We start from the raw sequence: 25,219 nt of genomic DNA on the forward strand, positions 1-25,219 counted from the left end.
ATTCACTTAATCTGTGAAAGTGAAATTGTTAGTTGCTCAGTCGAATCCAGCTCTTTGCAACCCCATGGACTGTAGCCCACCAGGCTCCTCTGTCCATGGGATTCTCTAGGCAAGAAAACTGGAGAGGGTAGCCATTCCCTTCTCCAGGGGATCTTCCTGACTGCACTTTCCTTTACCATCTGAGCCATCAGGTAGGTAACTTAATCTGTATGGAATATCTTTTCTGCATCAACTGCCAGATGGCATCTCAGCTTCTTCTTACATACTTCCCATGGAGCAGAGCTCATTACCTGTAGGTTACCTTATCCACGGTAAATAACTCAATTTGCTCAAGGCTGGACCCCAGGGAAGGGCTTTGGGAGCTCTGAAGCTTTGGATGCTGAGTTTCAGAGTTAGAGCTAGAGCTCTGAAACTAGCTCTGAAACTATGTCTGTGTGTGTGTCTTCCTGGGAAGGGAGCCCTGAGTTTTCACCACATTCTAAAAGGCAGTGAATGCTTACAGGTGTGGACTCAGGAACCAGACAGCCTGGGTTTGAAACCCACCTTTGCCTTCTGTAAACTGTGCAACCCTTCAACAACTTAGGAACATCTCTGCACCCCATCAGTAGAATAGGAGTACCTACTGGATAAGGTTGTCAAAATGAGACCTCTTCATTGTATAACACATGTGGCTTTATCCATGTTAGCCATTGTCATGCTCATGGGTACCTGTGCCTTACTGCCACTGGCTCTCAGCTGCCTCCTTGTCCTGGTGACTTATCTAGGTGGAAGGGGTGTTGTACCACCCACCCCAGGGATATGGACTGTACTGAGGAAAGCATTCTCTCTTCCTGTGTTCCTTTGATCCCCAAAGGAACTCACATGCTGCTGGCGGGAATGCAAAATGATAGAACCACTTTGGAAAACTGTTTAGCAGTTTCTGCTGAAGCTAAAACATCTGGCTACCTTGTGCTCCAGCCGTTCCACTCCTGGGTCTTACTGAAATGCAAGCATATGCTCACAATAGGGTATGTACTAAAATGTTCATGGCAGCTCTTTTCCTAAGAACCCTACACTGAAAGCTACCCAGATGCCCACTGACCAGAAACGAGATAAATAAACACAATGGAAAAATATGCACAGCAATGAAAATAACCTATTTGCAGCTGTATACTACACTGCTGTGAATCCCACTGACATGATTTTCAGCAAAGAAGCTAGATACAGAAGCATGCTTGTTATACAGTGCCCTTTATCTAAACTACAAAAATAGGCCAAAGTAATCTTTGTTGTTTGAAGTTAGAGCTCTGATTACGCTTGGTTCTAGAGGCTGGGTGTGAAGGAAGGAAGCCTGGGAGAGCTTGGGGGAGGGCGAGGGGCTACTTGTAGTGTTCTGTTTCTTGATCTGCATAGAGGTTATATGGGTATATTTGTGAAAATTCGTCAAGCTATTCCCTATGACTTGCACGGTTTTGTGTACATATTATACTGTAAAAAGCAATGATGTAAACTTTTAAGAAATCACTTGAAAAAAACATTTTTTTTTTAAAAATCAAGTTGTACAAGCTGGTTGGAGACACAGCCCCACCCACCAACAGGCCTGCTGCCTTGAGACCCCCTGAGCCTATGGCCACCCAGGGACACAGCCCTGCCCATCAGAGGGTCCAGAACCTGTCCCTGCTCACCAGTATGCTAGCACTAGTCCCAGGAGATCCCCAGGGCCCTGTAGCCAGAGACCCCAGGACACAGCTTTGCCTACCAGTGGGCCAGCACTAGCCCCTAGACCCTGTGGACCTCAGCTCCACCCACCAGCAGGCTGACACCAGCCCTGGAACCCCCTGACCCTACAGCCAGACACTGGCCCACCACTGGCCTGGCCTTAACCCCAGGACCCAGCCTCACCTACCAGTGGGTGAGTATCAGCCCTGGGATCCTCTAGGCCATGACCTATCCACCAGAAGGCCAACAATAGCTCTAGGACACCTTGCATCCCTCAGCCAGCTGCCCCAAAATCCAGCCCTATGGACCAGCAGGTTGATATCAGCTCTGGGACTCCCAGGTCCCTGCTACTAGAGACCAAGAAACCTGGCTACTAGTAGGCTAGCACTAGTCCTAGGATCCCAAGGGCCCTGCTGCCAGCCGCTGCCCCACCTACCGGTGGCCAGCAGTCTCTGCATAAGGCAAGGCCAGGCAACCAACCAGACTAAGGACCATCCATGCATACTAGACCACCTACAGTAATCAGCTCACCACAACAGAGGCCCCATGCAGACCAAACAGAGGGCACCCCTAGAGCATGTGGCACAGTGGTTAAGAAGCCTTCTGCCAGTTTATGAGATACAAGAGATGTGGGTTCAGTCCTGGGGTGGGGAAGATTCCCTGGAGAAGGAAATGGCAACTGTTCCAGTACTCTTGCCTGGAAAATTCCATGGACAGAGGAGCTTGCAGGCTTACAGTCCATGGGGTCACAGAGCTGGACACAACCGTGCAACTGAGAATGCGTGCACCAGAGCATATGGCTCTGGTGACTACAGGGAAGTGCACTGATGGGACACACAGGACGCCTCCTACAAAAGGCCACTTCTCCAGAGTCAGGAAGTGTAACCAACCTACCAAGCACATAGAAGTAAAAATAACAAATTAGGCAAAATGAAGAAACAGAGAAATATGTCCCGAAGGAACAAGATAAAGCCCCAGAAGAAGAACTAAGTGAAGAGACAGGCAAGCTACCCAATAAAGAGGTCAAAGTAATGATCAAAGAAACTGAGGGAAGATTGGATGAACAGACTAACTTAGACCTTCATCACAAAGACTTAGAGAATATAAAGAACCAAACAGAGATGAAGAATACAATAGCTGAAGTGAAAAATACACTATAAGGAATCAACAGTAGGGTAAACGGGGCCGAGGAACAGATCAGCGAGGTAGAAGACAGAGTATAGCAATCACTGAAGCTGAGCAGAAAAAAGAATGGAAAGAAATTAGGACAGTTCAAGGGACAACATCAAGCACATGAATATTCCCGTTATAAGGGTCCCAGAAGAAGAGAGAGAGAAAGGGGCAGAAAACATATTTGAAGATATATAATAGCTGAAAATTTCCCTACCTGGCAAAAGAAACAGTCATCCAAGTCCAGGAAGCCCATAGAGTCCCAAACAGAATCAACCCAAAGAGGACCACGCCAATACACACTGTAATTAAAATGGCAATGATGGAAGATAAGGAGCTAATATTAAAAGCAGCAAAGGAAAAGCAACAACTTACATACAAGGGAACTCCCATAAGGCTATCAGCTAACATTTCAGCAGAAACTCTGCAGGCAGAAGGGAGTGGCATGGTATATTTAAATGGGTGAAAGGGGAAGCCCTGCCACAAGAATACTCCAGCTGGCAAGGCTTTCATTCAGATTTGATAGAGAGATCAAAAGTTTTACAGACAAGCTAAGAGAGTTTAGCATCAGCAAACCAGCTTTATGAGAAATGTTCCAGGGACTTCCTCTAAGTGAAAAAGAAAAGGTCACAGCTAGAAACATGAAATTACACAAGGGAAAATCTCACTGGTAAGGGCAACACACAGGACGTCTGACGGGGAAGGTAGCAAATCAGCCACATTTAAACCTAGTATGAAGGTGGACTTCTCTGGTGGTCCAATGGTTAAGAATCCACCTGCCGAGGCAGGGGATGAGGTTCAATCCTCGGTCCAGGAAGATCCCACTTGCCATGGAGCAACTAAGCCCACGTGCCTAGAGCTTGTGCTCTGTGACACGAGAAACCACTGCAGGGGAAAAACCCTTACCCTGCAGCACGAGTAACTCCCACTCGATGCAACTAGAGAAAGCCCACAGACAGCAACAAAGACCCAGCACAGCCAAGAAGAAGACGAAAAGACAAAAGTGACAAAATCATCTGTATCTGCAATAAGCAAGTAAGGGATACACAAAACAAAAAGATGCAAAATATGATGTCAAAAACCACAGACATGTGGTGGGAAATATAATGTTAAAATGCGTTTGAACTTAAGAAATTAGCATACATGCACCCTTACATTCACATCAGCATTATTTATAATAACCAATATATGGAGACAACTTAAGTGCCCATCAATAAATGAATGGATAAATATATATATATATATATATATATATATATATATAGTGTGTGAATATATATATATAGTGTGTGTATATGTATACACACACAATGGAATATTACTCCATTATAAAAATGAGTAAAAACTTGCCATTTGCAACAACATGAGCAAAACTAGAGGGTGTTATGTTAGTGAAATAAATGAAACAAAGAAAAATACTGTATGATTTCATTTATATGTGGAATCTAAAAAAATTAAACAAATGAACAAACATAACAAAGCAGAAATAGACTCATAGATACAGAGAACAAACAGGAGCAGGGTAGGAGAAGGAAAGATATAGGTGAGAGGGATTAAAAGGCACAAACTTCCAGTTACAAAATAAATGAATCATAGGTGTGAAACATACAGTGTGGGGAACACAGTCAAATATTATATATCTTTTTATGGTGACCTATCAGACCTATTATAACTAAGATCATGGCATCTGGTCCCATCACTTCATGGGAAATAGACAGGGAAACAGTGGAAACAGTGTCAGACTTTAATTTGGGGGCCTCCAAAATCACTGCAGATGGTGATTGCAGCCATAAAATTGAAAGACGCTTACTCCTTGGAAGGAAAGTTATGACCTTTGCCAACAAAGGCCCGTCTAGTCAAGACTATGGTTTTTCCAGTGGTCATGTATGGATGTGAGAGTTGGACTGTAAGAAAGCTGAGCACCAAAGAATTGATGCTTTTGAACTGTGGTGCTGGAGAAGACTCTTGAGAGTCCCTTGGACTGCAAGGAGATCCAACCAGTCCATCCTAAAGGAGATCAGTCCTGGGTGTTCACTGGAAGAACTGATGCTGAAGCTGAAACTCCAATACTTTGGCCACCTCATGCGAAGAGTTGACTCATTGGAAAAGACCCTGATGCTGGGAGGAATTGGGGGCAGGAGGAGAAGGGGACGACAGAGGATGAGATGGCTGGATGGCATCACTGACTCAATGGACATGAGTTTGGGTAAACTCTAGGAGTTGGTGATGGACAGGGAGGCCTGGCGTGCTGTGATTCATGGGGTCGCAAAGAGTCGGACATGACTGAGTGACTGAACTGAACTGAACTGAACTGACGTGGGATTAGGGGAAGGGAAAATTGAATGAAGGCTGTCAAAAGGTACAAACTTTCAGATATAAGATAAATAAGTACTAAGGATGTAATGTACAACATGATAAATTAATTATCATTGCTATATATAAAATCTATGAAAGCTGTTAGAGTAAATCCAGGGATTTTCCCAGTGGTCTAGTGGTTAAGAGTCCACCTTCCAATGCAGTGGACACAGGTTCAATCCCTGGTCAGGGAACTAAGATCCCACATGCCGAGGGGCACCTAAGCCCACCCACTGCAACTACTGAGTTCGCATAGTCTGTGTTCCACAAGAGAGAAGTCCGTGCACCGCACCTAGAGAAAGCCTGCACACCAGAATGAAGACCCAGCACAGCCAAAATTTAAAAGGGAGAGAGTAAATCCAAAGAGTTCTCATCACAAGAAAAAAATTTTTCTGTTTCTTCAATTTTTGAATCTGTATGAATAGATGGATGTTCACTAAACTTATTGTGGTCATCATTTCAAAACAGTGCTGTAGTCTCAATAAAACTTGAATATCAAATAAATATACTGTATTGAATGACCTCACTTTTGTAAGTAAATATATTCATTTATAACATTAAGGGTGGATAGTTCTGGGTAGTGGAGTTGAGTTATTTAAAAATGTTTATAAATCTATAAATATCTACAATGAACATGTGTGTGCGCATGCTCAGTCACTTCAGTCATGTCCAACTCTTTACGACCCTATGGACCATAGCCTGCCAGGCTCCTCTGTCCATGGGATTCTCCAGGGAAGAATACTGGGTGGGTTGCTGTGCCCTCCTCCAGGGGATCTAGACCCAGGGATCAAACCCATGTCTCCTGCATTGCAGAAAGATTCTCTACTACTGAGCCACCAGGGAAGGCCACAATGAACATAAATTATTTGCAATAATTGGGTCCCAAAAATGTTCTTATAATTTTAATTTTTAAAACCTATGTCTGTCTCTGGAGAAACTCCACAGATTCAAGACTGAGAAGCGGAGATATGTTCTCTGTGTTGTTGGATGACCACATGCCTGGGATGAGACCCTGACTGAAAGCTCCCAGGGGACCAGCCACCCCAAGGCCTATCAGAACAGCTCAATAACACTGATCATGCTTAACGTGCTCCATTCCAGTCTTGCCATGATTCAGTTCTTCAGATTTCCTTCCATTGCTTGATTTGATATGTTCGCAGAACATTTCTGAACACCTGTGCCCTTGGCAGGAAATGCCATGCATTAGCAAAGCAGTTCCGAAAACCTCCAGAAGCCAAGTGCCAAGTAAGGCTAATGGCAAAGTAAACATTGTTGTCTAATCTTTCTGCCACGCCAGTCTGGCACAATGAGATTACATGGCTTCCCTGAAGGCAGTCATGGATCAGTCCTGGCTGACATCAGACTTCACGGAATGTTTACTGTACACTCTAACCAATGGACGGAAACCAGGTGGATGTATGTGGGCACAGAGCCTGGCCCAGGACAAAAGCCTCCCAAGACCAGAGCCTTCTAAGGCCCAGGGGTCTACTCCTGCCCACATCACTACAGAGTTATGTGAACCTGCACTGATCACTCAACTCTTCTGAATTGTGTCAATGGGGATGATGCAGGAATAATACTTTTTCAATAGGTCATGTATCTCAAAGCACTCGTAAAAGCATTGAAGAGCCACAGAAACAGTCCTTGTCATATTGACGGGGATTTACAGATAAGCAAACCAATGATGTCAGCCCCCTCCTTCCCAGATCATTCATATTGCCTGAGCAGAAAACCGCCTCGCAGAACACTGAAATGGCCCCCAAATAGCGAAGAGCAGGAGGCAGCCAGGTGCATCTTTGTGGAGTTTTCTAGGAGGTGTCTAGCCCTGTATTAGTTTTCCATCACTGTGACAAATTAACACAAATTTAACAACTTAAAACAACTCACATTTATTATCTCAGTGTTTCTGTGAGTCAGGAATCCAGGCCTAGTCTAGGCTGGGTTCTCTGTTTCAGGGCCTCTGACAAAGTGTCAGCCAGGGATGTGATCTTACCTGATGCTCCAATAGAGGTCATCCTCCAAGCTCACAGGGTTGCTGGAAGGATCCAGTTTCTTTCTTTTTTTTTTTAATTTGGCTGTGCCAGGTCTTAGTTGTGGCATGTGGGATCTTTAGTTGTGGCATGTGGGATCTGGTTTCATGACCAGGGGGTCAAACTCGGGCCCCCTGCATCGGGAGCATGGAGTCTTAGCCACAGACTACCAGGGAAATCCCTGGATTCAGTTTCTTGTGGGTTATCAGACAAGGGGCCTCAGTTCCTTGGGGGCTGGAGGCCACCCTCCGTTCCTTGCCATGTGGGCCTCCTCATGGGGCATCTTGCCTCTTCAGAGCCATCCAGGGAGAAAAATCTATACAAAAAGCCTGCTGGCAAGACCAAAGTGACAATGTCACATAATCTAATCACAAAAGTGACTCCCCATCTGCTTTGCCATATGCTATTGGTTAGAAGCAAGTCCTAGGTCCTGTATACATTCGAGGGGAGGGGACCACAAGAGGCATGAACACCAGGAGGTGAGGATAATTGGAGGCCATCATAGAGTCTGCCATATACTGGGAATTGGTGCCACCAAGCAGGTCAGCACCAGCCCCCGTGAAGGTTTCCCCAGACTTCAGATTCTTCACCAATCCAAGGGTTTCCCGTGTGATCCAAAGGCGTCTCCGGGTGGGAAGGAAAGGGACCTTCCCCTGCCCTCTCCTGACCTGACCACGAACTCCTCAGCATACACCCTGGCTCCATCTTCTTCATGGATGTTGCCCAGCAACTAGGACAGCCTACCCAGCACAGAGTAGGTACAAAATAAAAACATGTTGAATGACTGTGCACGTGGATCCTGCAGGTTACTGCCTGAGGAGTCTCCCTCCTGCTTCCCAAACAGGTTTCTCTTCTGTCCAAAATTCCTATGTGGGTCCCACAGACAAGCTATTCCCCCAGACCGATGCCTAATCTTGGGCTCCAAGCACCATATGTCAGCTCCAGGATGCTCAGAGGAGCATCCCTCCTAAATGGACTCGGGCCATCCCACACTTACCCCCAGGGTGACATGGAAGAGGCCATCTGGACAGCCCAGCGCCCAGGAGCCTGAGAAACGTTCACAGTCCCCACCCAGCTCCTTGGAGTTTTGCCGCCACCTGCCAACCTTGTCACCCCTGCCACAGACATGGAGTATGGACATATTTTACTCATGATTCAAAGGACCAAAATAGAAGCAGAGATGATGATCGGTTGTCCTTTTCTTTTGTGGGATTGCATCATTTTATGTGAAATGAACCCAGTGTGTCCCAGCCAAGGCCTCCATGGCCCTGGGCAGTGCCTGGTGCCCAGTTCTGCCTTCACTCCTACACCTCTTTCACTCTCTGGCTTAGCACTCCACCTGCTGTAAAGTCGGGGGTGTCTGGTCTATTGTCACTGAGTGAAATCCACCTTTTCAGGTGAATCTAGACTATTTTCATCACCCCGCATAGCTCCCCCATGGCCCCTTGCAGTCAGTCTTCTATCTGACCCCAGCCCCTAGAAACCATGGGCCCATTTTCTGTTCCCATTATTTAGCCTTTTCCAGGATGTCATATAAATAGAATCCTACAAATGTAGCCTTTGCATCTGGACTCTCACTCTGCATAACGCCCGTGAGATTCAGTTCTTCTCTTTCTATCACTGATGGTCTTCCATAGTTGGCTGTACACTCTTCACTTACCCAAGGATCTGCTAACTGAGTTGTTTCCAGTTTGGGGCTATTATGAAAACAGCTGTTATAAACATTTGAGTGGTCTTTGTGGGAACAGGTCTTTGTAGGGACATATGTTTTTTCATTTCTTTTCAGTAAATACCTAGGAGGGTGGTTTCTGGGCTAAATGGTAGGTACGTGTTGACTTGATAAGAAACTACTAAACTGTTCTCCAAAGTGGCCATAACATCTCAAGTTCCCCGCCTGCAACAGAGGAACATTCTGCTTACCCAGCATCCTGATCAGAACTTTCTATTTCAGCCATGGTATGTGTATGGCTGGTGAGGACTCTGTACTTAATCCTCACAAAAATCCCATGGAATTGGTGATACTATTATCCCCCTTTTACAGATGGAAAAACTCAGTCTCAGAGACTGGATCAGTAGCTCCGGGTCTGGAAGTTATTCAGAGGTAGGGCTGGGATTCAAACCCAGATCTTGAAGCCAGGGCTCTTCCTGAGATTCTTCCACAGCTCCTCCAGTAAACCCCAGTTAGTGGGTACATAAGGGAGAAAGCATGGGGAGAGACAGGGACCCAGATTCAAGCCCTTGCTCAGTCACTTCTCACCTGTGTCACCTCAGGCAAGTGGCACAGCCTCTCTGGACCTCAGTTTCTTCATCTGTAAAATGGGAATAATAATATCGCTTACCACAATGAGCTAAGATTAGTGAATCTAAACTCCCGCATCTCCCCTCACTGTCAAGGAAGAGAAACACGTGAATGAAGCCCTTCTTGTGTCAGTTACTGCAATGGCTGGCAAACGGCAGAAACCGCTAACTGTGAAATCATGATCCTGCTGAGTACACTCCCAAGCTGCTCTTAACTAAGCCGAGCTTACATGGGATTAATTAAAGTGTTGAACACTTGATGCACCATATAATTCACAGAGGGAGATGAAAGATGAATAAAACACACGTAATGTTCTTCATGGTTCATTGCCCACATCTCAACCCTGAGGGTTCCCTGACTCACCCTGCTCCACCCAACCTCAGTTGCCTCCATTTCTAAGCTGAAAAGTATGCAGAGCCTCCTTTTATTTTTTGAAAGTATCGTAAACAGTTTCATATTTGCATAACCTACACATAAAGTGTGAAAAATCATGATGAACACCCACATACCCACTGCCCAGCGTGAGACACCAAGTGCCTCTGAAGACCCCGGCCAGCCCCCAGAACATGCCCCTCCCCCCACCCGCCCCAGGGGGAGTCTTGAGCTAGGGTTTCCATCTGCTGTTCCCAGGACCTAGGCAGGCATCTTCAGGACCACCAGCTCCTCCTAGAAGCACTGAGATGTGCCCAAAGGAGACGGCATAGCTCAAAGAAGAAATGCTCAAAGGGGAGGAAAAGAGAGCAGAAAGGAAGCAGGCACTGAAAGATGAGAAAATGCAAAATACAGATCAAGGATCCATGATTGGGGCACAGAGGTGTCTTACTGGGTATGTTTTGAATGCAAATGTGCTTTGTAGTTAGGCTCACCACCACTGGCCCAGAACTTGATTCACACTGCCCACCCCTCCATGCTCATCCAGAGGCCCTAGGGAAATTGGAGTTTTATAGTATCTGTGTTTCCCACTGTTGGAAAAACCAGGTGTGGCCCAGGGAATCTGTTATCAGAATAAGACCCACAGACACGTCTTGCTACCAACTTGTGACCTCCCCGCCTCCCACCCCCTCACCAAAATTTCTACATCAAGCTTCTCACTCCACTTGGTCCACTGAATAAACCTCACAAAGGGAAGCAGAATCCACTGAGCTAGAAAGCATCCTTATTAAGAAGAGAGCTTTTCACTCTGTGCTTCCACTGCAGGGGGCATGGGTTTGATCCCTGGTGAGGGAACGAAGACCTAGTATGTTACGAGGCATAGCCAAAAAGAGAGAGAGAGGAAGAGAGAGGACTTTTCTCAGTCATTCACACCCTAGTATGAGTTTGCCTGGATTGCTTTGGTCCACTGCAGCTGATTCAGTCAAGTTTTAAGCATGGAGCGCTTGGGAGTCAGACCCAGATGGGGTCTCAAAGGCTTTGAGTAACCAAGAGGGTGGGAGAGGAGCAGTATGAAGAAAAGGGTGTCAGAAAATGAGGGACACAGATTCCACAGACAAACCCAGCCTGTTTCAAGTTTGCTTCCTCCAGGGTCGGAAGCATTCTTCCACCCACTCCATCCCCTTGCCCTGTACTATACACACCACTTTCCCAAGACGCGGCCCAAGAGCCATGAGCAGCAAGAGAAAAATAAGGCCCATGTGCTAGCTAGACACCCAGCAACCCCATATAACGATCCTTTCATGGGGAAATGTTTCCTGAGTCCCAAACCACCCGCCCAAGGATGTGCTTGAGGACTGACGCTCTGGGGACATGGCCCATCACTGCAAGGACAGCCGCTCTGTCCCACCATCTGTCCCACAAGGACCATTCAGGTACCTGGAGCTCCTCTGACATCTGTCCAACATTCTGTGTACTTTGGATCAATTTTGTCAAAATATTCCGCTTATCGAGTTTCGACGCCTTCTTTCATTTAAGAAATAAGCCGCCACTTGGCCACTTGCTCTCTGCGGGGTCATTCCAGCCTGAGGTCTGGATAACAAATGGAAAGCTACTCAACTGGAAACTCTGAACATGGCATAGGGCAGGCACAATCTTATCAGGAAACTTTCTGCTTGGGGTGAGAGTAATGGGTGACGTTGGTGGCTGATAAGGCCATGCCCGAGGACTCGGGCTGTATATAAGGAGCGGCTCCTGCCTGCTACTGTACACTTTCCCGTCTTCCCTTCTCCGGAGACTTGGGAGCCAGGAAGAACCATGAAGTGGCTGCTCCTGCTTGCTTTGGTGGTGCTCTCTGAGTGCAGCGTCTTCAAGTGAGTCTGGGGAACGCTCTGCACCAAGAGGTGTTTTCCTGGGGTTATTTCCTTTTGCTGTCCTTCCCTCTTCCCTCCCACAACTCCTCTCTCAGCATCCGTCCGGAGCCTCTTTTCTCTGCTCGTTGGGGGACGCAGCACAGCAGACGTGGTTAATAGCACAGACCCTCCAGGCCGGGCTGGGTAGGGTTCTCTACACCAGCTCTGGGCCGGGCCACTTCCGGCAACCACTTCTCCTGTCTGCCTTACTCTGCCCAAAGACGGGAGCATCTGCCTTCTCAACTTCCTTCTTGTGCTCTTGGGCAAGCTTCCTTTTCCTTCTGGGTCTTCCACAGCACCTCATTAGCAGGTCCTTTGTCTAATCACCCTTCTTCCTCCAAACCAACTGTGTGCAAATGCTCCGCCACAGGATCCCACTCGTCAAAAAGAAGTCCTTGAGACAGAATCTGATCGAGAATGGCAAGCTGAAGGAATTCATGAAGACACACAAATACAACCTGGGCAGCAAGTACATCCGGGAGGCCGCCACCTTGGTGTCTGACCAGCCCCTTCAGAACTACCTGGATGTGAGTATGTGGGCAGGCAGCGGGCCAGCTCCAAGGACTCAGCCTAGAGGAGAGAGGGGGGATCCCAGGGTCTGGGAAGACAGGCCAGTGTACACCCCTAGGCAAGTGTAACCCAGGGTCGGCTCCCTGGATCTCAGAGACACAGGGAGAGTAGAAAAACTCACAGTCAGAGATGTTGCTCTCAATTCATTTATTCATTCGTTCATCCAATGCTTACCTAGGTGGAGCACCTCCTATGTGTCAGGCTCTGTGCTGGGCCCAGAGAAGCAGCAGTGGACGAATGTGAGGGTCCCACAATCTAGTAGGAGAGACAGATGATAATCAGGGAGCCTCACAAAGCACGACAAGCACAACCAGGCCAAGGCCACCCAGTGAACCTGACACACGGACTGCAAGACAGATGTCGGGCAGGGACACCTCCCTGGGGCAAGGAAGAGAGAGGGGAGTTCCGAGAGGACAGGAGAGTGTCCCAGAGAGTGGGAAGACTTGCACCAGACCCTGTGACAGCGGGGAGCAGAGTGCATTTGAGGAATGGAAGCCAGAGTCCATTTTCAAAGCGAGGTCTGTGTCCACGGGGGCTGGTGGGTGGAGCCAGACCAGAGTGGGTCGGGGGGATAAAGACTGGCATATTAATTGCCACCAGATCACCTTAACTAGGGGCGGGGATTGACAAGATCAGATTGGAGTTTCAGGAAGATCATTCTGACTCTTCCATCTCGGATCCAATGGGCTTGCCCTTCCGTGGATACTATACGTCCCCTGGGTGAAAGCCAAGGTCGTGAAGCAATCTTGCCTGTCATTAAGAGCTCGGCCTATGACATTTGCCAGACCTAGGGAAGTCATGTTTCCAAGTCATGGGACCTTGGACAAGTCTGAGTGAGACTCAGCTTCCTTGTCTGTAAGACAGAACTATTACTATCCACCACCAGAGGGTTGTTTTGAGTAATTCAAGCAGTAACGTAGTAGGGGAGAGTTGATTTGGGGGAAGTTGTTTCATTTGGGGTTTTGTTGGGTTTTTTTGAGTGCTTAGATGGGGGCTGGACTTTGGTTAGAGCCTGGGAAAAGCTTTGTAAAGTTAGCCCATTTGTTCACTTTACAAATATTTATAAAACACCTACTCTCTATCAGAGACTATGCGAGGAGCTGGGGAAACAACGGTGACTAAGCAAAGATCCTGGAGCTTATATTCTAGATGGAAAGACAAATAAGAGACAAATAAATAGGAATGTAAGATAATTCCAGGTAATCACAAGTGCCACAGAGAAAAAAGCCAATTAGTTAGAGTAAGGAGAAAAAGAATGGGGCAGGGGTAAATTTAGATAAAGTAGTCAGGGAGGGCCTCTTGATGGAGCTGATATTTGACTACAGCACTGAAGGATGGATAAGAAGGAGTCGGCCAAGGAAAGATCTAGAATAAACATTTTCTTAGCACAAGAAATACCATGTGCAAAGGCCCTGGGATGGGAATAAGCTGGTCATGAAAGAACCATAGCAGTGTGGTTGGAGCAGGGCTAGCCAGGGAAAAACTGCTGCCACTAAGAAGAAAATTCGTGAAGATACTTTCTTTTTTTATTTATTTATTTGGCTGCACCTGGTCTTAGTGGTGGCATGCAAACTCCTAGTTGTGGCATGAGGGCATCTAATTCCCTGACCAGGGATGGAACCCAGGCCCCCTGCATTGGTACCATGCAGTCTTAGCCACTAGACTGCGAGGAAAGTCCCAAGGATACCCTTTCTTAAACCCATTGCAGTCATCTAGACTTAGGAATAAGATATCTCAAGGGATCTTCACTTCTAGGTGACTTATTTATCTCCCCATCAACAATTTAAAGAAAAAATGTTTAAGCATTTACTCTGCTGGGGCTTCCCAGGTGGTGCTAGAGGTAAAGAATCTGCCTGCCAGTGCAGGAGACACAAGAGACCTGGGTTCGATCCCTGGGTTGGGAAGATCCCCTGGAGTAGGAAATGGCAAGCCACTCCAGTATTCTTGCCTCGGAAACCCCATGGACAGAGGAGCCTGGCAGGCTACAGTCCATCAGGCTGCAGATGGTTGGACACGACTGAGCGGCTAAGAACAGATTTACTCTGCTGGATAAGTTTCTACCCTGTCCAAGAGTGTGCATTCTCTAGGATAACAAGACTAAGACATTCAAGGCAAGAGGGGACAGCAGGTTATTGTTGATTGTTCATGAGGCTTAGAAGAGAATAGCCAGAGGCTGACAGGAGAGCCATCAGGGAAGACGTCAAGGAGGAAGGGAGACCTGGCTGGGCCTTGAAGGATCAAGAGACGAAGGAAAGAGGGCCAGTGAAGGGGGAGACTGGATGTGGCCAAGAGGACCCAGCGACAGTCCCTGGGGAGGCCAGGCTGGGGAGTCCCCATTTGCTGAGCTGTGTGTCCCCCTGGCAGACGGAGTACTTCGGCACCATTGGCATCGGGACCCCCGCTCAGGACTTCACTGTCATCTTTGACACCGGCTCCTCCAACCTGTGGGTGCCCTCCATCTACTGCTCCAGCGAAGCCTGCAGTGAGTGCCCCCCCAAGGTTCCTGACACTGAGTCACCTGGGAGCCCCGAATGCTCAGGGGCCTCACATAGGTCTGATTTCAAGCCCGCTAAAGCCAGAATCCACTCCAAAAGCATTCACTGAGCACCTATTATGGGCCAGGCTCAGGTGCCCTGGAGGATGAAGGTCCCAGCCCTCAGGAAGTTCAGTCCAGGGGCAGAGTGTGCAGCTGCGCATTACCATGGGCAGCTGTGGGCCTGCTCCAGTCAGCACGAGCCTGGCAGGACCTTCCATCAGCGTTGTTGCTGTTCAGGCGCTCAGTCGTGTCCAACCCTTTGCGACCCCATGAACTGCAGCACGCCAGGCTTCCCTGCCCTTCACCATCTCCCAGAGTTTGCTCAAACTCATGTCCATCATGTCAGTGATGCCATCCAGTCATTTCATCCTCTGTTCACCCCCTTCTTCTTCTGCCTTCAATCTTTCCCAGCATCAGAGTCTTTTCCAATCAGTCAGCTCTTCGCACCAGGTGGTCAAAGTATTAAGAGCTTCAGCTTCAGCATCAGTCTCTCTAATGAATATTCAAGGTTGATTTCCTTTAGGATTGACTGGTTTGATCTCCTTGCAGTTCAAGGGACTCTCAAGAGTATTCTCCAACACCACAGTTAGAAAGCATCAAATCTTCAGTACTCAGCCAGCTTAATGGTCCAACTCTCACATTTCTACATGACTATTGGAAAAACCATAGCTTTGACTATAGGGACCTTTGTCAGCAAAGTGATGTCTCTGCTTTTTAATATGCTGTCTAGGTTTGTCATAGCTTTCCTTCCAAGGAGCAAGTGTCTTTTCATTTCATAGCCACAGTTTCCATCCACAGTGAGATGATCCCAGTTGGTCCAACCAGACAGGAATGGAACCTGGGAACACTAGGGCACCAAAGTCTAAAGAAAAAAGTTAACTTTCTCTTCCAAAATCCAACCCAAAATGAAGGCACCCTCAGCCCATGACTCTGGCTCAGCTTTTGGAGTTTGACCATGTCTCCTCTTGTCCTCACAGCTAACCACAACCGCTTCAACCCTCAAGACTCCTCCACCTATGAGGCCACCAGTGAGACACTGTCCATCACCTACGGAACCGGCAGCATGACGGGCATCCTTGGATACGACACCGTCGAGGTGAGCACACTCTGGCCGGCCGCCTCATCCTGCACAGCTTCCAACTTCAGGGACCTTGGAGACCACAGCACAGACCTCTCCCCATCCCCTCCTCACCCTCTGTGGCAGCTCATTCAATATGAGTCTTGGTATCACAAAAGCAACCTAACTGGGGCATGCAGAAAGTGGCAGAGATACCACAGATATTTTGGAGGGGCTGGTGGCGGCGGGGTGGGGGACAGAAGTAATAAGGGAGGGGAATGCCAGAAGCCAGAAGCCAATGTCAGCACCCAAGCTGAATGCTATGAAGGGGTAGGAAGAAGGTAGGAAAAGGCTCAGTTCTCTTTTAGCACCTCCTCTTCTTCCTCCTCCCCGAGCCCACAGCCCCTGAGTCACAAAAGCTCCGCCACAAGCATCCCCCGCCTTTCCGGGGCGCACCAGGGGTCCAGCGTTCTGATTTGCCCAGCGTCTGCTTTGCATCTGATCTTCAAAAACACACACACACGGTGACCATCTGTCCTGCAGCACATTCTCACACCAAGCCGCAGACGGTGCCCATCTGGGGATCAGCCTCAGTTGTTCTTTCCAGCAGAATAACAAGAAATTCCAGGGCTAATCCCTCTCCCCTCCTTCCACCCTGATGCCCCAGAAGCCAAGTCCTACATGCAATGAACCAGGGGATGCTCTGAGCCCAGGGTGGGCACCCCGCGGTGCTCAGCACAAGCCAATGAGAAACGTCTTGGTTCCCCCACGCAGGTCGGAGGAATCAGCGACACCAACCAGATCTTTGGCCTGAGTGAGACAGAGCCCGGCTCCTTCCTGTACTACGCTCCCTTCGACGGCATCCTGGGTCTCGCCTACCCCAGCATCTCTTCCTCCGGGGCCACCCCTGTCTTTGACAACATATGGGACCAGGGTCTGGTTTCCCAAGACCTCTTCTCCGTCTACCTGAGCAGGTAAGTGAAGCAAGGAGGTCACGGTCACCAGGTCCAGCAGGTGGCTGTCAAAGGCTGGATGGGCTGGAATCTCGGCAAGCAGGGGGATTGGCAAGGTCAGTGTATTAGACTTGAGAGGTGTATCTTTGGAGAGAATGGTACCAAATTCCTCTCTGATGAACAGTCTTCATCATCTTATTTTACTAGCAAGATTCTCTGTCACCTTGCTTTATGCAAGTCAAATATCATTAGCTATTTGCTCTCCAGAAGACCACCATTTAACATGAGTCCACTTAGGGACTTCCCTCATGGTCCAGTGGTTAGGATTCTGCACTCCCAGTGTAGGGGCCCAGGGTTCAATCCTTGGTCAGGAGCTAGATCCCACATGCTCCAACTAAGACTCGGTGCAGCCAAATTAAAAAAAAAAAAAAATTTAAAGAGTGAATCCACTTAAAATTGGAGCCAAAGTTCACAGCAATAAATGAAAAGAAGCTTTGATTGGGATTTAGACCTTGAACAGAGAAACTTTTAAATGATGAAAGCAAGTTTCTTTTATTAGTTAACAAAATTTAGGTTCCAGGTGTGGCTATGAGCTAATTCTAAGAATAAAGAATAACCAAGCTTTGGTTTTGGCTGAGTAGAGGTTTGTGCCAGAATATCTGAGGTTGTGTCATCAACTTTCTTGAGACACTCAACCTTCCTCTGACACTCACATCCTTTTCTTTTGAAGCAGTTTGTCATCATTGATGGTTTTTTTTTTTTTTTTTTAAGATATTGACTGTCCTATAATCTCACTGGTACTATCAGATGTTTACAAGGAAGGTGGTGTGGGGTTAGGGGAGTGGAATCATCTGTCTGTGACTGGTCTGTCTGTGACCAGTTGTTTGCTGAATAATTTCTTAGTGTCATCTACATTTGCTTTCCTGTCTAAACTGAAACTTCAGAGATTTAGACAATGAATATTCCAGTAATCAGGACTCCAGCAATGTACAATAGGAGGGTCTTTTTAGCCTTTGTTTCTCTTGACCACTTAATATTCAAGTTTCAGCTCTCTTAAACATAATCTGTTTTTATGGGCAGTTAGGTAATTCACATGGGCCAACTAGATTGAAGTTTCGCAATCCCAGCACTATTGACATTTTTGGACCAGATGATTCCTTGCTGTTGGGGGCTGCTTTGGGATGTCTGGCAGCCTCCCTGGCCTCCACCTACCAGAGGCCAGCGGCTCCTCTGACCCCCACCTAGTCGTGGCAATGAAAAACGCCTGCTGCTAAGTCACTGCAGTCATGTCCGACTCCGTGCGACCCCACAGACAGCAGCCCAGCAAACCATGAACTACATTATCAAGGCTTTAAGGGCAGACACTGTTGTTCATTTATTTCTCTTGAGGTCCCCACAGCAAAGAGAGCATGTGGTGGAAACCACGCATACTTTGGAACCAAAAAGACCCAGGATCTGTGGCTCCCGGGCTGTGTGACCTTGGGCACACTGCACCACCTCTCTGAGCCTCAGTTACTTCAGCTGTAAAACAGAAATAAGAGTGATCACGGCATGGGTCTTGGTGTCAGGATTATAAGAAACCCTATGGACCACCCACACTGCTCAGCTCTTGACGCTGGCAAGATCCCAATTAAGAGCAGCTCTTGGTTTACGGTTGCTGGGGAAAGGATGGGAGAAAGGGATAGTTAGGGAGTTTGGGATGGACATGTACACACTGCTATATTTAAAATGGGTAACCAACAAGGACCTCCTGTATAGCACATGGAACTCTGCTCAGTGTTATGTGGCACCCTGGCTGGGAGGGGAGTTTGAGGGAGAATGGATACATGCTTATGTACAGCTGAGTCCCTGTGCTGTACATCTGAAACTATCACAACATTGTTAATCAGCTATACTCCAATACAAAACAAAAAGTTTGTTTTTTTAAACTAACTCTTAGAATGCACAGAGTTTATATGTTCAGTTGGAACTGTGAATGTATGAATGAATTCCTGTTTCCCCTCCACTGTCCATAGCAACGAAGAAAGCGGCAGCGTGGTGATGTTTGGTGGCATCGATTCTTCTTACTACTCGGGAAGTCTGAACTGGGTGCCTGTTTCTGTTGAGGGCTATTGGCAGATCACTGTGGACAGGTGAGGTCATCGTGGATGGGCTATATCCTGGCATGGGCCCCAGACTCCATTTCTTTACACACTCATAATTAACTAAGAATTCCAACATCCCCCTGGAACAGCCAGCACAGGGAAATGTGCTCCAGAAGGAGAAGGTAAAAGTTGGCTGAATCAGAGAGACCCAGGGAAGGGCACATCACTGGAGGATAAGCAGTGTCTGGGACCCCTGCCCCAGAGACTCAGCAAGAATGAGACAGCCAATTCCCTTCTGACCAAAGAGACAGGACAGTCTACCAGAATCTCTATGAAGAGTGAGGGGTCCCCTGTCCATATATCTTGGCTTCTAGGGGGCTTGTCACTTTTGGTCTAAGGTCAGGACAAAATGCTGGAGAAGTTTCAAAACATTTCCTCCCATTGGTTTCCCTGGTGGCTCAGACGGCAAAGAATCTACCTTCAGTATGGAAGACACAGGTTCAGTCCCAGGGTCAGGAAGATCCCCCAAAGAAGGGAATGGCAAACAACTCCAGTATTCTTGCCTGGAGAATCCCATGGACAGAGGAGCCTGGCAGGCTACAGTCCATGGGGTCACAGAGAGTCAGACAGACTGAGAGACTAAAACACACACACACACACAAACACACTTCCCTCCACTTTCCACTTCAAAGACTGTCTGCCCCCAGGTAGCCTTAACCTCCAGCTGTTCTGCCCGCAGTTGGCCTGCTTGGGTGACCCATAGCCCAGGTTTGCCCAGGAGTGAGCAGTTTCCTGGGATGCCAGCCTTTCAGTAGTTAAACCAAGACAGTTCCGGGGAAACTGGGACACACTGATCTCCCTATGTCTGCCCCAGCCATGCCAAAACCCCATCAGTTCCTCGAACTCCTGCCCCTCGGGTGAATGGGGCAGTCAGGGCTGGACTTACTTGGCCATCAGTCCAGCACCATTGCCACCCCCGTCCCCTCTACCTGTGATGTCCTCCTCTAGCTCTTCTTCTTCCCAACAACCTCTGGGTGTCCACCTCCCTGAGAAGCCTTCCCTGGCATGGTCCACACCAGCACCCTCACCCTGGCTTGGGTTCTGTTCCCCTACTCATCCTGCTCCTCCTCAATCATAATTTATCTTTCCAGCTAGAGTAGGAGCTCCCAGCGGCCAGAAACCGTGCACCGTCTTGTTTGGCTTTGCATGTCCTCTGCCTAACACAGAGCAGTCACTCAGTAATTCCTGGTAGACTACATGAGTTCAGAGAATGAGCGTGTGAACAAGAGAAGCTGAAATGTTATGCACTGGCCAATGGATGGGGAAGGAACCAGGGTCACCTGGTTCTTCCTTGAGAGATGTACCGCCTAGGGGCTCAGGGGACCCTGACTTGCCTCTTTTCTTCAGCATCACCATGAATGGAGAGTCCATCGCTTGCAGCGATGGCTGCCAGGCCATTGTTGACACCGGTACCTCTCTGCTGGCCGGCCCAACCACTGCCATTTCCAACATTCAGAGCTACATTGGAGCCAGCGAGGATTCCTCTGGCGAAGTAAGTTCAGCCCTGACTGCCCTGTTCTAGACCCAAGTGGTGGATCTGCCACGCACGAGCAATGAAAGCCCTGCTAACCCTCGCTCCTTCCAGGAGGTGATCAGCTGCTCTTCCATCGATAGCCTGCCTGACATTGTCTTCACCATCAACGGTGTCCAGTACCCTGTGCCTCCCAGTGCCTACATCCTGCAGGTAAGGGGGCTCTGGGCCTTCCACTAGATGTGCCCACCCAGAATGTGGCCACAGACTGCCCCTCAGCACAAGGGCAAGGGCACTTCCACAAGCTGGAGCTGCCATCTGCTCTGGACAGCCTCCGGAGAAAAAGAATACATCACAGATAAGTGTGTGAATGAGAATTGAGAGGCAGCACCCCCAGGGAGGAAAAGCAAGGCAAAGGTTGGTGGTGTGAAAGGAGGATTTCTAGTTGGGTCCTGGAGTCCAAGCTCTGGGTCTCAAGGATTAGCCCCAGGTTCTTCAGCAAGGTACTAGCCCCTGGATCCCTCCTTTATCTAAAACCTAGACCTTTCCCCACACCAGGGTGCAGTTATCGTAATCACACGGGATTGCCCACATCAAAGTTACAAAATGTTGGGCAAATGGAAACCACACCTCCCATAGGGTCAGGGCTTATGACACTCCTATGGTTTCGCTGCTGCTGCTGCTGCTGCTAAGTTGCTTCAGTCGTGTCCGACTCTGTGCGACCCCATAGACGGCAGCCCACTAGGCTCCTCTGTCCCTGGGATTCTCCAGGCAAGAATACTGGAGTGGGTTGCCATTTCCTTCTCCAATGCATGAAAGTGAAAAGTTAAAGTGAAGTCGCTCAGTCGTGCCGATGCACCCAGGAAAACCCTGCCTTCTAGTACAATGCTGGATGGGAAACTAGTTTTGCCCAGTGGGTGGATGTCATTCAGCAAGAACTAACTAGGCCCCTCCCCCAGCAATGCTAATTAGGAGGGGGTGGAGCCTTAGCCATGGTCGGGGATGGGGTGCAGAGGGCTTGAAGTTCCAGAGAGGATTGTAATATGCAGCCAAAGTCACAAAGTCAGAGACTTAGTGAATGAAAAGGACTAGCAGCTGATCCAGTTTGCCACTGGTGGGGATCAGAATAATGAGAAAAGGCTGTGTCACCAGTGCTTCCAGAATCCTTCCCGGCAGCTGAGTTCTCCCTAAACCCCTTAGCTCCGATGCTGACGTCAGGGTGTGTACATCTGCCAGAAACACTGGATAATGTCTGGTAATCCCTGGAAACCAAGACAGCAGCGAGTTGCTTACAGAGGCAGACCCCAGGCCAGGAAGAGCCAAGTCCCCAGGCATGAGCCAGGAAGCTCCTCCTTGCGCGTGGCTGGCAGCGCACCGTGGTCCTGGATGCTCAGGCCCCAGCGCCTGTCCCCAAAGGGTCTGCATCCCAGCTAGGGTTTTATTCTCCTTTCCTCCAGAGCGACGACGTCTGCTCCAGCGGGTTCGAGGGCATGGACATCCCCACCTCCTCCGGGGACCTCTGGATCCTGGGTGATGTCTTCATCCGCCAGTATTTCACCGTCTTCGATAGGGCCAACAACCAGATCGGCCTGGCTCCCGTGGCCTGAGCCCGTGTGTTTCCAGCCACTTCCAGGAAGATCCCTCCCTGATTCTGCCCCTGATCTTTGATATAGATAATTCTCCTGGTTGTCCCCCCTCTGGGATCCTGGAGGTGGAAACTTGGCCCTGTTCCCTGTCACATCAATAATGTAGAATAAATCATAACCTCCTGGAAAATGCCTTGTGTGGTTGCTTCTGTTTGTCGGAGTTCCCCTTTGCATCACTGGGGTCGGAATACCGGGGCAGGGGGACAGAATGGACCACTGCCATTTGGACAGCGCCAAACACAGTGGCAGCACATGCTTTGTAATAGAGCTCGGAAGATGAACGGGCCTCTGCTGCACCAGCTGGGAGCGTCATATAAAGACCTGGGGACCAGAAATGCCAGGGCTGCTGCATTCTCGCAGAATTCGCACGCACCTGCTCAGTCACTTCAGTCGTATCCGCCTCTTTGCGACCCTATGCACTGTAGCCCACCAGTCTCCTCTGTCCATGGGGATTCTTCAGGTAAGAATACTGGAGTGGGTGGCTATGCCCTCCTCCAGGGGATCTTCCTGACCCAGGGATCGAAGTTCTTATAGAACAGAGCACCTGAATTCTCTCTCTCTCTCTTTTTTTATATTTATTGATTGATTTGGCTGTGCTGGGTCTTAGTTTCAGCACTCAGGATCTTTAGCTGTGGCTTGCAATTGAACTCAACTTAGTTGCGGCATGTGGGATCTAGTTCCGCAACCAGGGATGGAACCCGGGACCCCTGCATTGGGAATGCAGAGTCTTAGCCCCTGGACCACCAGGGAAGTCCCAGCACCTGAATTCTTGATTGAGGGAGTAACTTATTTTTCCCAAAGCCAAGAAGAGATGATGAGAAAAGGAAAAGAAATAAGGAGAGGTTCCCACTGATGGTGACACCCCTAAGTATGCCAGGCAAGGCAGAAATGACCTTGAGACATGGGCCAGAATGGTAAGAGAAGCTGACATCCCCAAATCTACCAGGCTGTTCTGTGATGAGCTGGTTGATGCAGACTAACCCTCGGGAGCTTCTCAACACTCTGGGTGCAAGACAACGAGCTGATCCGTTTCCCCATTGGTGATTGAAAGAGGGTGGTTTTCCATTCCCCAAGGAGAGGAACAACACGTGATAATGGAGCCTAGACAATTCTATCTTTGGATTATAAAGAGAATAAGATTTGCTTGCACATACATAAACAGAAAAAGGGTCCCCAAGAACCAGATACCACAAAAGGGGTGGCGTGGGATGAGGGGAGATGCGGTTAGGGGAAACACCTCACTATTCTCCAGGCAAGAACACTGGAGTGAGTTGCCATGCCCTCCTCCAAGGGATCTTCCCAATGCAGGGATCCAACCTAGGTCTCCCACATCACTGGCAGACTTTACCAGCTGAGCCACAAGGGAAGCCCAAGAATACTGGAGCGGGTAGCCTATCCCTTCTCCAGGGGATCTTCCCAACCCAGGAATCAAACCAGGGTCTCCTGCATTGCAGGTGGATTCTTTACCAACTGAGCTATCAAGGAAGCCCTGCTGTGGCTTGTCCGCAAGCCTGTTTATCTAATAAACAAAAAATTCCACTAAGCTGGTCCACCACAACTATTGAGCCTGTGCTCTAGAGCCCAGGAGCCACAACTAATGAGCCCAAGGGCCACAACTACTGAAGCCCGTGCACCCTAGAGCCTGTGCTCCGCAACAGGGGAAGCCACCTCAGCAAGAAGCCCACACCACAACTGGAGAGCAGTCCCTGCTCGCCACAGCTAGAAAAAAGCCTGTGTGGCGATGAAGACCCAGCGCAGCCAACGATAAACAAATAAAATTATTTTTTTAAAGTGTCAAATTAAGTATGGGATGGGCTAGATTCTAGGCCCTTCTTCGAGGCTCACGGGGCACAGACCCCAATCAAAGCCTCTGAGAACTCCTACTGCAAAGTGATCTGTTTCACTTGGACTCAGCCCAGCTTGATCCCAGTTCCTCTCCTGCTGGTGAACTTATCACAGTCTCTCCTTGCACACAGCGCCTGCTTCTGCTGTGCTGAAGGCGGTCTGCTGGAGACACCGGCCTGAGGGCTTGAGCCCAGCCTCTCTGCTGAGGGGGACTGACTTTGGGGTGCTCAGAACAAAATGGCTTTGGGCGCTCTTGTCATATCATTCCCCAATTTGTAATTTATCACATAAATGTAAGATATTGGAATCAACAAAGGGGTGGGGTGAACTCTCCCAGGCAATGTCCCAGGTCTCCCCAGCGTCATTTATACCCATTCTAGACTATTTTCCAGAGCTGCACGATCTTTTTTTTTTTTAATTTTATACAAGCCTTTCATGAAACCTATTCTTTTTTTCCTTTAGCAGTGCCAGGTCTCAGTTACAGCACCAGGATCTTCGATCTTTGTTGCAGGGTCTTTATTTATGGAATGCAGGACCTTTCAGTTGAGGCATGTGGGATCTAGCTCCCTGACCAGGGATCGAACCCAGACCCCTTGCATTGGAAGGGCAGAGTCTTAGCCACTGGACCACCAGGGATGTCCCAATATTTTTAAAACATAAATTTGATCACATTCCTCCCTTGCTTCAACTCTTTCATCAATGCTCTGCAATTGTTTTTGGAATAAGACAATAAATCTCTGGCGTGGTTTCCAAGCCCTGCAGGCTCTGGTGCCCCTGGACTTACCCTGTCTCACTTTGATCCCTCATACCATTAGCTCCCACTGCCCTAGCCTTTGCCCACCACCTGCACAAGATCTCCCCACTTCAGGCCTTTATACAGATACACTGTTCCCTCCTAGCATCCTGCAGGTATCAGCTTACACACCACTTCTCGGCAAAGCCCTCCCTGGCCACCCTCTCACAAGGTGGCCCTCCTTTACTTCATGGCACTGGGCGCAGCTGGTGATGATATCTTGGTAGGAGTACTTGTTTCAGATCTACCAAGGCAGAGACTGTGATCAAATATTTAACCGTTGAAGCACCAGCAGCCAGAGCAGGGCCAGGCACACTGGACGTGCTCAATAAATATTTATTGACTGAGCGATGAATTTGAGATAATGTTT

At 48.6% G+C, this 25,219-nt stretch overlaps 1 protein-coding gene across 1 annotated transcript; it reads left to right on the forward strand.

The window, feature by feature from the left end:
* The first annotated feature begins 11,690 nt into the window (after nt 1-11,690).
* On the forward strand, nt 11,691-22,341 carry LOC101105864 (pepsin A). Its single transcript, XM_004019580.5, has 9 exons — nt 11,691-11,795; nt 12,205-12,361; nt 14,769-14,886; nt 15,918-16,036; nt 16,772-16,971; nt 18,966-19,082; nt 20,442-20,586; nt 20,680-20,778; nt 22,023-22,341. The coding sequence occupies exons 1-9, from the start codon at nt 11,740-11,742 to the stop codon at nt 22,170-22,172; spliced, it is 1,161 nt and encodes a 386-aa protein (XP_004019629.2). The 5' UTR covers nt 11,691-11,739; the 3' UTR covers nt 22,173-22,341.
* Nucleotides 22,342-25,219: the final 2,878 nt, after the last annotated feature.

Source organism: Ovis aries, chromosome 21 (genome assembly GCF_016772045.2).
Source record: "Ovis aries strain OAR_USU_Benz2616 breed Rambouillet chromosome 21, ARS-UI_Ramb_v3.0, whole genome shotgun sequence".
Taxonomy (NCBI): domain Eukaryota; kingdom Metazoa; phylum Chordata; class Mammalia; order Artiodactyla; family Bovidae; genus Ovis; species Ovis aries.

What these genes read in the sequence shown, in the direction of transcription:
- LOC101105864 (XM_004019580.5), top strand. Translation starts at nt 11,740, where the DNA reads ATGAAGTGGCTGCTCCTGCTTGCTTTGGTGGTGCTCTCTGAGTGCAGC. An exon ending in TGGCAGATCACTGTGGACAG is followed by an intron (nt 19,083 to 20,441) that starts GTGAGGTCATCG and finishes TCTTTTCTTCAG; the next exon opens with CATCACCATGAATGGAGAGT. An exon ending in GCGAGGATTCCTCTGGCGAA is followed by an intron (nt 20,587 to 20,679) that starts GTAAGTTCAGCC and finishes CGCTCCTTCCAG; the next exon opens with GAGGTGATCAGCTGCTCTTC.